General features: G+C 40.6%; 1 protein-coding gene across 6 annotated transcripts in view; it reads right to left on the bottom strand.

Annotated features, from left to right (window-relative positions):
- Positions 1–12,292, bottom strand: part of LOC148879028 (ion channel POLLUX-like protein, putative (DUF1012)) — a 165,154-nt gene that overhangs the window by 129,790 nt on the left and 23,072 nt on the right. For 4 of the 6 annotated variants that reach the window (XM_088960395.1, XM_088960396.1, XM_088960398.1 and 1 more), the window contains one exon: positions 2,859–3,157. The exons of 1 other annotated variant lie outside the window; for it this stretch is intronic. In XM_088960395.1, coding sequence (XP_088816521.1) covers positions 2,859–3,157 — 299 coding nt within the window. Of the gene's footprint in view, positions 1–2,856; positions 3,158–12,292 lie in introns of those variants that run through there. One more of the 6 variants, XM_088960399.1, reaches the window with a different exon arrangement.

Below are 12,292 nucleotides of genomic sequence, written 5' to 3' on the forward strand. Positions count from 1 at the left end.
GGTAACATTGTTTCTTGGAGGAGAAAGAAACAAAATGTTGTTTCTCGTTCCAATGCTGAAGCTAAATATCGGTCCATGGCAAATGGTGTGGCTGAAATACTATGGTTGAAATCACTATTTAATGAATTGGGTATTACCTATGAGAAACCTCTAATGTTGTACTATCATAATCAGGCTGCTATTAATATAGCTCATAACCCAGTACAACATGACAGAACCAAGCACATTGAAGTGAATCGACATTTTATTAAGGAAAGGGTTGCATCTCAAGAAGTCTATCTTCCATATATCAGCTCCAACATGCAGCTTGCCAATCTTCTCACCAAGGCAGTTTCAAAGAAGTTAGAAGCAGATCTGTGCAAGTTGGGAATGACAAACATCTATTCCCAACTTGAGGGGGAGTGTAGAAACCATTGATGTGGTCCCCACCTCTTTCTACTGTACCCGTATACAACTATTAGTTTTTTAAGTCAGTCCACAATTAGTTATTAGTCTTTTATTAGGATTTTATTTTTTCCATGTAAGCAGTCTTATCCTTACTTCAGAATTAATATAAATAGAAAGAGGGGGCGGCAGATTAAGTATCCTCTTCTTTTCTAAAACCCTTCCTTCGAATTCTTCTTCTCTTCTTCTCTCTTTCTCCTCATCTTTTTAATTTCCTGTTGATTATACACCACTGATTGGGTTGTTAGTAGTCTCATACGACTACAAAATGAAGTAGCTGGTGGCTGAGATGAGAGTCCATAAGTACTAGCTTCATTCTCCAACTGTGTCAAGGCAGCTCAGACAGCAGCTAGGGCATCTAAGGATGTGGTCCTTATGCTGGAAGACGATGCACTATCAATAGTAACTGCCACATTAGCATTTCCCTTCTTATCTTTGAGTCTAACTGGAATAAGATGAGGATACAACTTCCAACAAGTGTCCCTAGTATGTTTCGGCTTCTTACAATGACCACAAAATATCTCCCTTTTATCTTCCTTCTTCATTTCCCTTTCCTTATCTTCCCCAAATTTTGGTTTTGTTGCTGCTAAGGCTGATTCCATAGGCTGAAACTGTAACATCACCTTTCTCCCACTCTCTTCACTATGCACTAGTGAATAGGCCTGAGACAATGTCACACTCTCCCCAGTAAGTAATTGCTATCTTACAATGTTAAAATCTGAATTCAGTCCAGCTAGGAACTCAAACATTCTGTTTGTTTCAATCAGCTTGCTATAAGTTGTTGCATATCTGACTTTCCCACTCAATTGTCTCCAAGTGGTCAATTTCATGCCACAAATATTTCAAAGTAGCAAAGTAAACGGAAACTGGCTTCTCCCCTGCTTGAGATTATTCACTTCACACTTCAATTCATAAGCCATACCAATATTAAGAGGTTGGGAATAGTCTCTTTCATATTATCCTAGATCTCCTTGGCTGTTTTTGCCCATAAATAATTTCAACTAATGTTAGGCTGCATTGAATTGCACAGCCATGTCATCAGCAAATAGTTCTCTTGAACACATTTGGCATGTGATGTGTCTTCCTTGGCTGGCTTCTTTATATCCCCAGTCACATAGCCTAATTTGCCTCTAGCTTCAATGGCCATCATAGTTGATTGGGCCCATTCCGAATAATTGGTTCCATCAAACCTAACAGTAGTAATCTGAAAAGAACTTTTAATCATGCTTCCAACCCCTAAAAAACCTTCCCCTTGACTCTTTAATTCACTTGCAGCCTTCTCCATTTTATATGAGATATTAACAGGGTCACTATTTCAAGAAGTAAACCCCTGAACGGCCTTTTTTTTATGGAAAAAACCTTAGCTGATTGAAATCAGCCACCCAGAAATCACTCACAGTGAAGAATTATCATCCAGAAATCAATCACAGTCAATAATCACCACCAAGAAATCACTTCGCAGCCAAGAATCATCACCCAGAAACCATTCACAGTTCACTATAATCAACCAGAAATCATCCACAGTCAAAAAACAAGTCTGGGAGCAAAGAACTGATCGTAGGGTTTGGAAAACCCTAGAGAAGAGAACAGGGAAAACAGAGATCTATCAAAAACCCTAGAGAAACGAACAGGGAAGAAAGAAATCTGTCAACCACTGCTTCTAAAGTGGATTAAACTGCTCATATTCAAGGTCGGTCTCAATAAAAAGAAGTTCTTTCTCAAAAAGAAACTGATCGCCACCTTCAATCTCCAGTTTAAACCCTAAACTTGGACTTACCTATTTTCTCTGATCCTTCCTGGTCACCAGGCACTCTCCAAAGGTCATGCAATCCCTTGGGCAGCAACTCAAGACTCCAGCAACCTCCAAGAATCAGGCAATGATGCAAAGATTCCAGTCCTGGAAAGTTCTCATGCAGACGACTGGATTAGGCTCACATGAGAACCCTAATCTGTCCTAGGTTGGCTCTGATACCAACTTGGGTAAAAAAACCAAAAACTGTTTGTTTCTCTGATATAAGTTCAGTAGAAAAAGAAGATCAAGAACAGAAGAAGAAGAAAAGAGAGAAGAAAGAGAACAGGGTGTGGCTCGGTTGACTTGCCGCCCCATCTGATTAGTATTTATATGTTTATAACTCAACATTTAATGGAGTTAATACAAATACCCCTTCTGAAACAGAAATAAATATAAAACAAATATGTCTAGCCTAGCTACCATAACTACCATGAAATAAATATAAAGACAGTAGTGGGACCACACACACTAACAACTAACAACTATCTCTACAACTTCCATATTATAAAGTAACAGTATGTTCTGCACCTAATTACACAAACAAATTGCAAAAAGCTAGTATGACTAGACATTGCACGAGATCTTGAAAGTTAAAACCACAATAAGCTGCATATCTACTTACGTGGCAACATTTCTCTCAACTTGTATGTTGAATAAATAAAGCAACTGGGCAAAGTTCCACTTAACATTTTGAAATGATGGCAAAGATACATCCAATTGAAGAGGTATGGGTTTGTTGATGGTATTAGACATACAAGCGAAAGCCAAATTTGTGGACATAAAAGCTTGAAGCACATGAGGAGCCAAGTCTTGAACCATCTTCATCAATGCATGAATGGGACCTGGCTGTATTACCCTGAAAAAGTGATAGGATGATATAGATCCTAAAAGGAACATAACTTGGCAGCCCTGCACATGATGCTGTATGCACAAGAGAACCATCAATTAAAAGAACTACAAATTGTTATTACTAGTAGCATACACCAAAACCATTTCTTTATGTCTATCTTCACTTAGCAACAACATAGATGAAATTGAAATAAGCAAGATTAATTCAATGCATGGTTGAAATGTTGCAGGACAGATGGGGTGTCCTACAAGTCTGGAGCCTAAGGTATAAAGTGTTAATGGTAAAGGAGGGATCTTTTCCTTTTGGAACAGTAATTAGGTAAAATAACTTTTTGTTATCAGCAACAAAAGAAGATTTCATTCATTAATTTAATAAGTACAACAAGAGATTGTGTGTACAATCAGCAAAGTACAGTTATATCCCATCCCGCCCATACATAAACTTTTACATTACAGCCCAGAAAAAAATGTTGTCTGTTAACCCCCTGTTTTACTAAGCCATCAGCCAAGCAATTGGCTATTTGGCTGATCTTCGTACCCATTGAACTTCAACCTGCATATCCCTTGAAAACCATTTGACCCATCTGATTCCATTCCTGAAACACCAAGTAGCCTTTGTCTCCTCCAGTAGCCAGCTGTTACCAATCTTGGAGTCCCCCTCAATGATCAAGCTCTCCACTCCCAACTACTTAGCTTTCTGTACCCAAAACTTACTGCCTTAATCTCCGCCCTTACTGAGTCTCCCTCTCCAATTGAACCTGTGAACATAGCAAGAGCACTTCCGTTCCCATCCTTTATTACTCCCCCAATACTAAAAGGCCCAGGATTACCCATACTACTCTCATCAATGTTCAGCTTTCACCATCCTCTACCTGGGAGTTCCCATTCCTTAATGGTTTTTGGTTTCTTAGAGGATACTGCAACTGCCCCTAAGAATATCATCATGTAAAATCTGAAAATAGCTCCGAAGTCCTCAGCCAATGTAAAACCTGTATAGAAATGGTTTCAGTTAAGGCCTCTATACTCTTTTTCTTTGTCTTCAAAAATTCTTGCATTCCTCTCTTCTCATAATGTCCACACCACCACAGATCTTGTGAACCTCCAAATTATTCTACCTCTTTTCCTTGAGCACCTCACCACTGATGCATCAAACAACCTATTCAAACTGCCAAAGGGATTCCACCTACACACAAGACAAGCAAGAAAGCAATTTGAAATACAACAGGCCAGTGGACAGGAGATTAATAGTTGGTAAGCAGCCTCACCATTCAATTTGCACATAATACACCAGTTAAGGGATAGAGGCATGATGAGTTTCTTCCTTTTCAGTTGATCGCAAGTATTAATGCTTTCATAAAAAACTTCCTGACAAAAGCATTGACTTTTGGGGGAATTGGAGCATAACGTAGTTGACCATAACCAAAGAATTGAAAAAAAAAACCACAGGAAAAGCTTCTACCAAGGTTGGGAACCCAAATACGTTTATCCCTACTAGAGTTATCAAAAACTACCCTATCCAACAATACCAAAAGACTAGAAACAGAAATTATTTTAGACTCTCTTAGATTTCTCCTAAAACCAAATTCTAACCAAACCCTAGAGGGGAGGAAGGAGAAACAAAATCTGCAATGTGTTTATTTTTGAAGAGAGAAAGAGTGTAAAGTGAAGGGAAAGCATCTATCAGAAGAGACTCCCTGATCCAAAGGTTAATTTTGTTGCCATAAGAAAAAGCATACCTGAAGTAAGTAAGAAACACATGTAGGAAACTATGGATAGCTTTGTATATCAAACTAGCATCCTATCTATTATCTCAGAGTTCATGAATGCTAACTACCACCTTATGCCAAAGCTTCTCATTTTCCACTAGAAATCTCCACAACCATTTACCAAGGAAAGCTAAGTTCTTTTTTTTTTGTTGTTGACATTACCAATTCCCTAGCCTCCATACAATTTTCTTCAGTTCATTATTTCCCATCTAATTAAATGATCCTTCTTTCCCTCCCAAGGTTCCCATAGAAAACCTCTCATCAACTTCTCAATTATCCAAAGTAACAATCACAAGTGGCATCCTAAACATAGAGAGGTAATACACTAGAACATTTGTAAATCCCACCTGCAATAATCTGAAATAAAAGAAAAGAAAAACAAGGAAGAATAAGAAGATTGAAGGAGATTGAAAGAGAGAAGTGATGGAAGAAGATGGAAGAAAGGGAAGGAGAAGAGAGAGTAGTTCCATCCTCTCTTCAGCCCCCAATAATATCTTTTATTCTCTTATTGTAATAATGAGGACAATTACATGGTTACCCTTAGTAGGGCGTCCAGCACTAAAGACAATAGTAAAAGAACAAAAAACAGGCCCACTACTAACAAACATAAGTCATAAACATAACTTAAAGAAAAAAGAAACTTAAGGCCCACTCGGCCCACCATCACATAACTTTAAAAACATAAAGAAACTAAGGCCCATTCAGCCCATCTTCTCTACATTCCCCCTCAAGCCGTGCATGATGTCAATCATCCGCAGCTTGCTTACATAATGTTGTAACTTCGCCTTGGGAACACCCTTGGTTAAAGCATCTGCTAACTGTTGCTCTGAGGAATGAAAGGAAGGCAAAATTCCCCTGAAGCTACCCTTTCTCTTATAAAATGCTGGTCAACTTCAATATGCTTTGTCCTATCACGATGAACTGGGTTGTGAGCTATGTTGGTCATAGCCTAATTATCACAGTAAAGCATTAAGGGCTTATCATGTGAAATACGCATTTCCTCCAAAAGTGACTTAAGCCATAACAACTCTAAGACACCGTGTGCCATTGCCTTGTACTCTGCCTTAGCTAGAGATTTGGCTACTATTGACTATTTCTTACTTCTCCAGGAGACAATGTTCCCTGCAACCAAGGCAAGGTAACCAGATGCAAATCTCCTATCATCAACACTACCAATCTAGACCGCATCTGTGTAAGCCTCTAGCTTCATGTGTCCATGCTTAGAGAAGAGGACACCCTTTCCTGAAGTTTCCTTCAAGTAATATAGAACGCGTTCTATAGCAGCCATATGTGTCTCTAGGGCATGCATAAACTGACTAATCACACTAACAACATATGAGATATTTGGTCGTATCATGCAAAGGTATAGAAACTTCCACAAAAGCCTCTGGAACACTCACCTGTTTGCCAAAAGCTCACCATCATCAGCTAAGAGTTTATGGTTAGCATCAATAGGTGTAGAAGCAAGTTTGGCACCAAGTTTCCCAGTCTCCGAGAGAAGATCTAACACATACTTCCGTTGGGAGATGAAGATGCCATCTTTAGACTTAGCAACTTCAATGCCAAGGAAATATCTCAATCCCCTAAATCCTTAATTTCAAATTTTGAGTTAAGGAAGGTCTTGAGTGCCTGAATTTTCTCTATAACACTCCCTAGAACTACAATATCATCAACGTAAACAATGAGGAAGGTAACCTGAGTGCCTCTCCTTTTCACAACCAAGGAATGGTCAGACTATGTCTGTATATAGCCAAACTCAACAAGTGCAGCTCCGAATTTATCAAACCAAGCTCGTGGGGATTGCTTGAGGCCATAAAGAGATTTCTTCAAACCAAACTCAGTCAAATCTCACTTATAACACCACCAATTCCAGCTTCTTTAAATACACATTACACACCACACACTAAGGCTGAAATCACTCAGTCTTCACATCAAACACCTGGGTTGCACACTGCAGAACCATTCACCATCAACACACTAAGACTGAAATCACTCAGTCCTCACATCAAACACTTGGGCTGCACACTGCAGAACTGATTACACACAAGGTATAGGAGATCACTTTTAAATATTTTGAAACATATACACCAATCACCACGACACAACCACCACCAATCTACCGCTGTTGTGGACTTCAGCAGTCGACAACTCTTCTTTCAACATACATACGAAGAGAAATGCAGAGGAACACGACTGAGATGCATATCAGTCACACTGAGCACCACCACAACCAACTTTTGAAACAAAAAGAAACATTCACAGTCCCTTGGACAAACAACAGTAGTGTTCATACCTGTCCACATTCAGCCCTCTTTGATACTGAATAGAGGGTTTAGTATACCACTCCAACGACCACCACAGCAACGACGGGAGGCATTCTCACCTCCAGGCCCACAAAACGACAGCTCCTTTTCAGCCCCTTATCGAACCTCCACTCAGGTCAGTCGAAAAAGAAGAAGATGACTGTGAAAGTTGGCGGCGAACCCAAAAAGAGAACAGCAGCAAGAAAGAAATGAGGATACGACCTTACAGCTCCGATACCATGTTAGTAAACCCTAGCAGATTCTAGGTTGAAGTAGAGAAGAAGAAAGAAAAGAGAAAGAAGAAGAAAAAGAAGAATAAATAAAGGTTCGGCCAGACTATAAGAGAGTCAAAATCACCCTCGCCTAGCTGACCCACTTGTATTTATTCAAAAAACATAGAGTTACAGGAAAGATCATTTTGTCCCTCATAGAAGATGGGACACATAACTTGAACTCAGATACAATAGACCTTTCACTCTCTTGTCACCTTCTTTGAGTCAATTCCGTTCTTCTCAGATGCTGGGGTCTCTTCCTCTCCCTCTGTGGTTCCCCTTCCTGTACCTGTTGTGGACATCCTTCCAATAGCTCCTATTTCTACTGCAGATGCACATCCTATGCCTATTACTACTGAGAAGCCGCCAATCACTCAAGTGTATACCAAAGAAGTGCATCGGGCCCTCCTCCACTTCAGCCCCTGTCGACAGATCCTGCTACTGCTCCTTCTCCTTCAGATTCTGATCTTCCTATTGCTCTGCGAAAAGGTAAACGTACTTGTACTTCTCACCCCATTTCACAGTATGTTTCTACTGCTCACCTTTCTGCTTCTCATTGCAAATTTATATCATTACTCTCATCTGTTCCCATTCCCAAGGCTGTCCAAGAAGCTCTTGCCTCCCCAGGGTGGCGGCAAGCCATGAAAGAACTCTCTGCTCTACAACATAATCACACATGAGAACTCACCGCTCTTCCTTCCAGTAAGCACACAGTTGGGTGTAAATGAGTCTACATAGTGAAGTATCTTCCTGATGGCAGTGTGGAGCGATTGAAAGCAAGGTTGGTGGCCAAGGGTTATTCTCAGATGTATGGTGTGGACTATATGGAGACATTTTCTCCTATGGCTAAGATTGGTTCAGTTCGGGTGCTGATTTCATTAGCTGCTATGTATGATTGGCCTCTTATACAACTTGGCATAAAAAATGACTTCCTGCATGGTGATCTAGTTGAGGAGGTGTATATGGAGCAACCACCAGGGTTTGTTGCTCAGGGAGAGTTTGGCAAGGTGTGTAGGCTCAAAAAGGCAATTTATGGACTGAAACAATCTCCACGTGCTTGGTTTGGCAGGTTCAATGAAGTGATGAAAGCCTTTGGGATGAAACAATGTCAGGTTGATCATTCTGTGTTCAGCTATAATTCAAAGGATGGGAAAATCTTGCTAGTCATGTACGTGGGTGATATTGTCATAACTGGGAGTGATAGCAATGGAATCAATAGGTTGAAGAAATTCTTACAGGATTACTTCAATACGAAAGATCTGGGGAAGCTAAAATATTTCCTGGGAATAGAGGTTGCGAGGTCAAAACACGGGATCAACCTATGTCAGAGAAAATATGTTCTTGATCTACTTGAAGAAACAGGGTTGTTAGGTGCTAAACCAGCAGAGACTCATATGGAACTCAATGCCAAGTTGAGTGTTGATGCGGGTGAAGAGTTTGATGATCCTGGAAGATACAGAAGGAAGGTGGGCAAATTAAACTACTTGACCATTACCCGACCAGATATATCATTTGTTGTGAGTGTGGTGAGCCAGTTTATGCAACATCCTCGGGCTCCTCACTGGGAAGCTATTCTGAGAATTGTTAGGTACCTAAAAGGTGCTCCAGGTCGTGGTTTGTTATACCAAAGTGGAGGAACTCTTGAGATAGTAGGGTACACAGATGCTGACTGGGCTGGTTCTATATCAGACAGGAGATCAACTACAGGGTATTGTACCTTCCTCAATGGCAATCTTGTAACTTGGAAGAGCAAGAAACAAACAGTGGTGGCAAGAAGTAGTGCAAAAGCAGAGTACAGGGCTATGGCCCATACCACATGTGAGCTAGTATGGCTGAAGAACTTGCTTCAAGAGATGGGATTCTCAATTGACAAACCCATGAAACTATACTGTGATAACCAAGTTGTTGTTCACATCTCTTCCAATCCCGTCTTTCATGAGAGAACTAAGCATATTGAGGTTGATTGTCACTTTGTAAGAGAGAAAGTGATAAGTGGGGTGATAACCACATCTCATGTGAGCTTAGGAAATCAGTGGGCAGATCTCTTCACAAAGGGATTGTCTCAGGGAAGAATAGATTACATTTGTAACAAGCTGGGACTATATGATATATACTCTCCAGCTTGAGGGGGAGTGTTAGAATGCTCAAGTTAGGGGTATTTTGGTCATTCTAGATTATCTACTTGAGAGTGAAAGGTCTATTGTATCTGAGTTCAAGTTATGTGTCCCATCTTCTATGAGGGACAAAATGGTCTTTCCTGTAACTCTATGTTTTATGAATAAATACAAGTGGGTCAGCTAGGCGAGGGTGATTTTGACTCTCTTCTAGTCTAGCCAAACCTTTGTTTCTTCTTCTTCTTCTTCTTCTTCTTCTTCTTCTTCTTCTTCTTCTTCTTCTTCTTCCTCTTTTCTTTCTTTTTCTCTACTTCAACCTAGAATCTGCTAGGGTTTACTAACAACAATTCAAAGATTTTGTCAAATTACTAACTGAAAGCAAATTAGTGTTTAATTTAGAAACATGAAGGACTGAGGATAAAGTGAAGGTATCTGAAGCTCTAATGTCTCCCTTGCCAGAGATAGGAGCAAGAGAGCTATCTGCAAGGGAGATCTTACCTCGACCAGATAAAAGCCAGTAAGTAGAAAATAAATGGGGCACACTAGTCATATGGTCAAAGGCACCAAAATCAACTATCCAAGGGATCCCATAGTTACCTAAGATAGAAGCATGATTCGTAGTAGCACGAATACCTAAATGGGCATATGCAGATGACAAACCATTTCCAAAAGATGTACTACCTACAGTAGTGGACTCCAAGTAATTGAAGAGTCATCCGTACCTCTCATACCTTGCTTTAGCAGTTGCAAGTTGTTCCATCAAGCCAATCTCCTACCAAAGTGATTTCAGCATAGAGAAATAAACAACTAAAGGTTTCTTTCCCTATCTTAAATTATTGACATCATTCTTCAGCTTGTAGGCCCTAGCAACATTCAATTTCTAGGAATGGGTCTTTGTAACTATTAGCGTAGGGGTACTTCTGTCTTAATACCTAGATTAATGTTGCTGCTTTGTAATGTTGTGTTAGAACCAGTGCTCCTTACTTAAATTAGGGCACATGTCTTTTCAATTATTTTTAATAATAAAAGTATTGTCTGGCCGACTGGGAGAATTGACTTGAGACTTCCAGTTCGAACCAGATTTTCTCCTTTCTCTCTTTCTCTCTTTCTTCCACCTTTCTACCTCTTTCAATATGACCGATCTCAGACAAATAGAACTCCAAGGCAAGCCGAATTATAACATGGTATCAGAGCTACTTGAATCTGCCTAGATTTCTATTCTCTGCGCACCCTATCTAGGGTTTCTCTTGATTTTTCTGCATTCGACTGGAGATTAGGGAAAGGGCTGAAAAGGAGTGATGGCCCGCTTCCCTTGGAGGTTTCTATTGCCTCCAGTCAGGTCTTGTGTGGTCGGTTGTTGTGGTTTCTAAGATTGCCCTCCCCTAATCGATGAAGAATAGAGGGTCGATCTGTGTGGTGCAGTGGTTGTCTTGTGTGGACTGATTTCCTGCTCGTGTGGTTGTTTCTAAGATTGCCCTCCCCTTGGAGATTTTTGTGCATGATATTTGTTATGGATCAAATAGGAAGTGTGTTAAGTGTGTTTCAGACCATATGCTAGGGTTTCAGACAGTAGTGTGCTAGGGTTTATGATGGTTTTTGTGTATTTCAAAGGAAGAGTTGTGATCATATAGTGGTGAGATTTCAGGTAGTCGTAGGGGTAGGGTTTGTGGTGTAAAGAGCACACTTTTCAGCAACAACAAGTGCTGAAATCAGTGTGACGAGTGTGATCTAGTTGTGTGCTATGTATAGAATTCAGTGGTAATAGAATTCAGCAAGTGTACAGAATCGGTGATAACAGAATGGGAGATAACAGTGATTGTAAACCTAATGTGATGGTGCCTACAGACTACCTGAATGTTCAAATGACCTCCATTAAACTAAATGGAGAGAATTATGTGCCATGGGCTAAATCCGTCGAAGTCTTCCTGAAGGCAAAGAAGAAGGTAAAACACATAAGAGAGGAGAAACCCTCCACTGACTCTCACGAGTATGAAGACTGGAGCAAGAGGATGCTCAGATCATCACATGGTTGTGGAATAGTATGGAACCTAGGATTAGTGTAAACTTCATGTTTCTTGACACTGCCAAAGATGTATGGGACCATGCGAAGAAATTGTATTCGGGTCAGGACAATACAACCAGAGTGTATCAGTTGTATCAAGAGTACTTTAATCTGCAACAAGTAATCAGAGTCTTGAGGAGTACTATGCCAGCATGAGAAACATACGTAATGAGTTGAATGTCTATCACCCTCTCACTTCTGATGTCAAGATCCAACAACAACAGAGAGAACAACATGATGTGACTAGATTTTTGGTGGGACTGAAGTCTGAATATGAACCAGTACGGGCTCAGATATTAGGAGGATCAGCTCTCCCCTCCTTAGAAGAGGTATTTGCTCGACTTCGGTGGATTTCTATCGGATCTACTGAGAACTCTAATATCTCAGATAGATCTGCCTTTGCTGTATCGAGAGGCCGTGGTGCTAGAGGTGGAGCTCGGGGAGCTCAGTCTGGTCGTGGTGGTAGTAATGGTTCTGTGTATGGCCGAAGTGGCAATGGTGGTACTTATAATCGTGGTGGTGGTCGTACTGGGGGCAGAGATTCAGGGGGAGCCCGTGGTAGAGGACGTGGCTCAGGCCCGAGGAAGTGCAATCATTGTGGTATGGATGGACATACCATTAACTATTGTTATGATCTACATGGTCCACCCTCAACCTGGGCCAATCATGCCGCGACGAGTGACTCTAGTT

Source organism: Nelumbo lutea, chromosome 1 (genome assembly GCF_056320005.1).
Source record: "Nelumbo lutea isolate HS-2025 chromosome 1, American lotus-T2T, whole genome shotgun sequence".
Classification (NCBI taxonomy): domain Eukaryota; kingdom Viridiplantae; phylum Streptophyta; class Magnoliopsida; order Proteales; family Nelumbonaceae; genus Nelumbo; species Nelumbo lutea.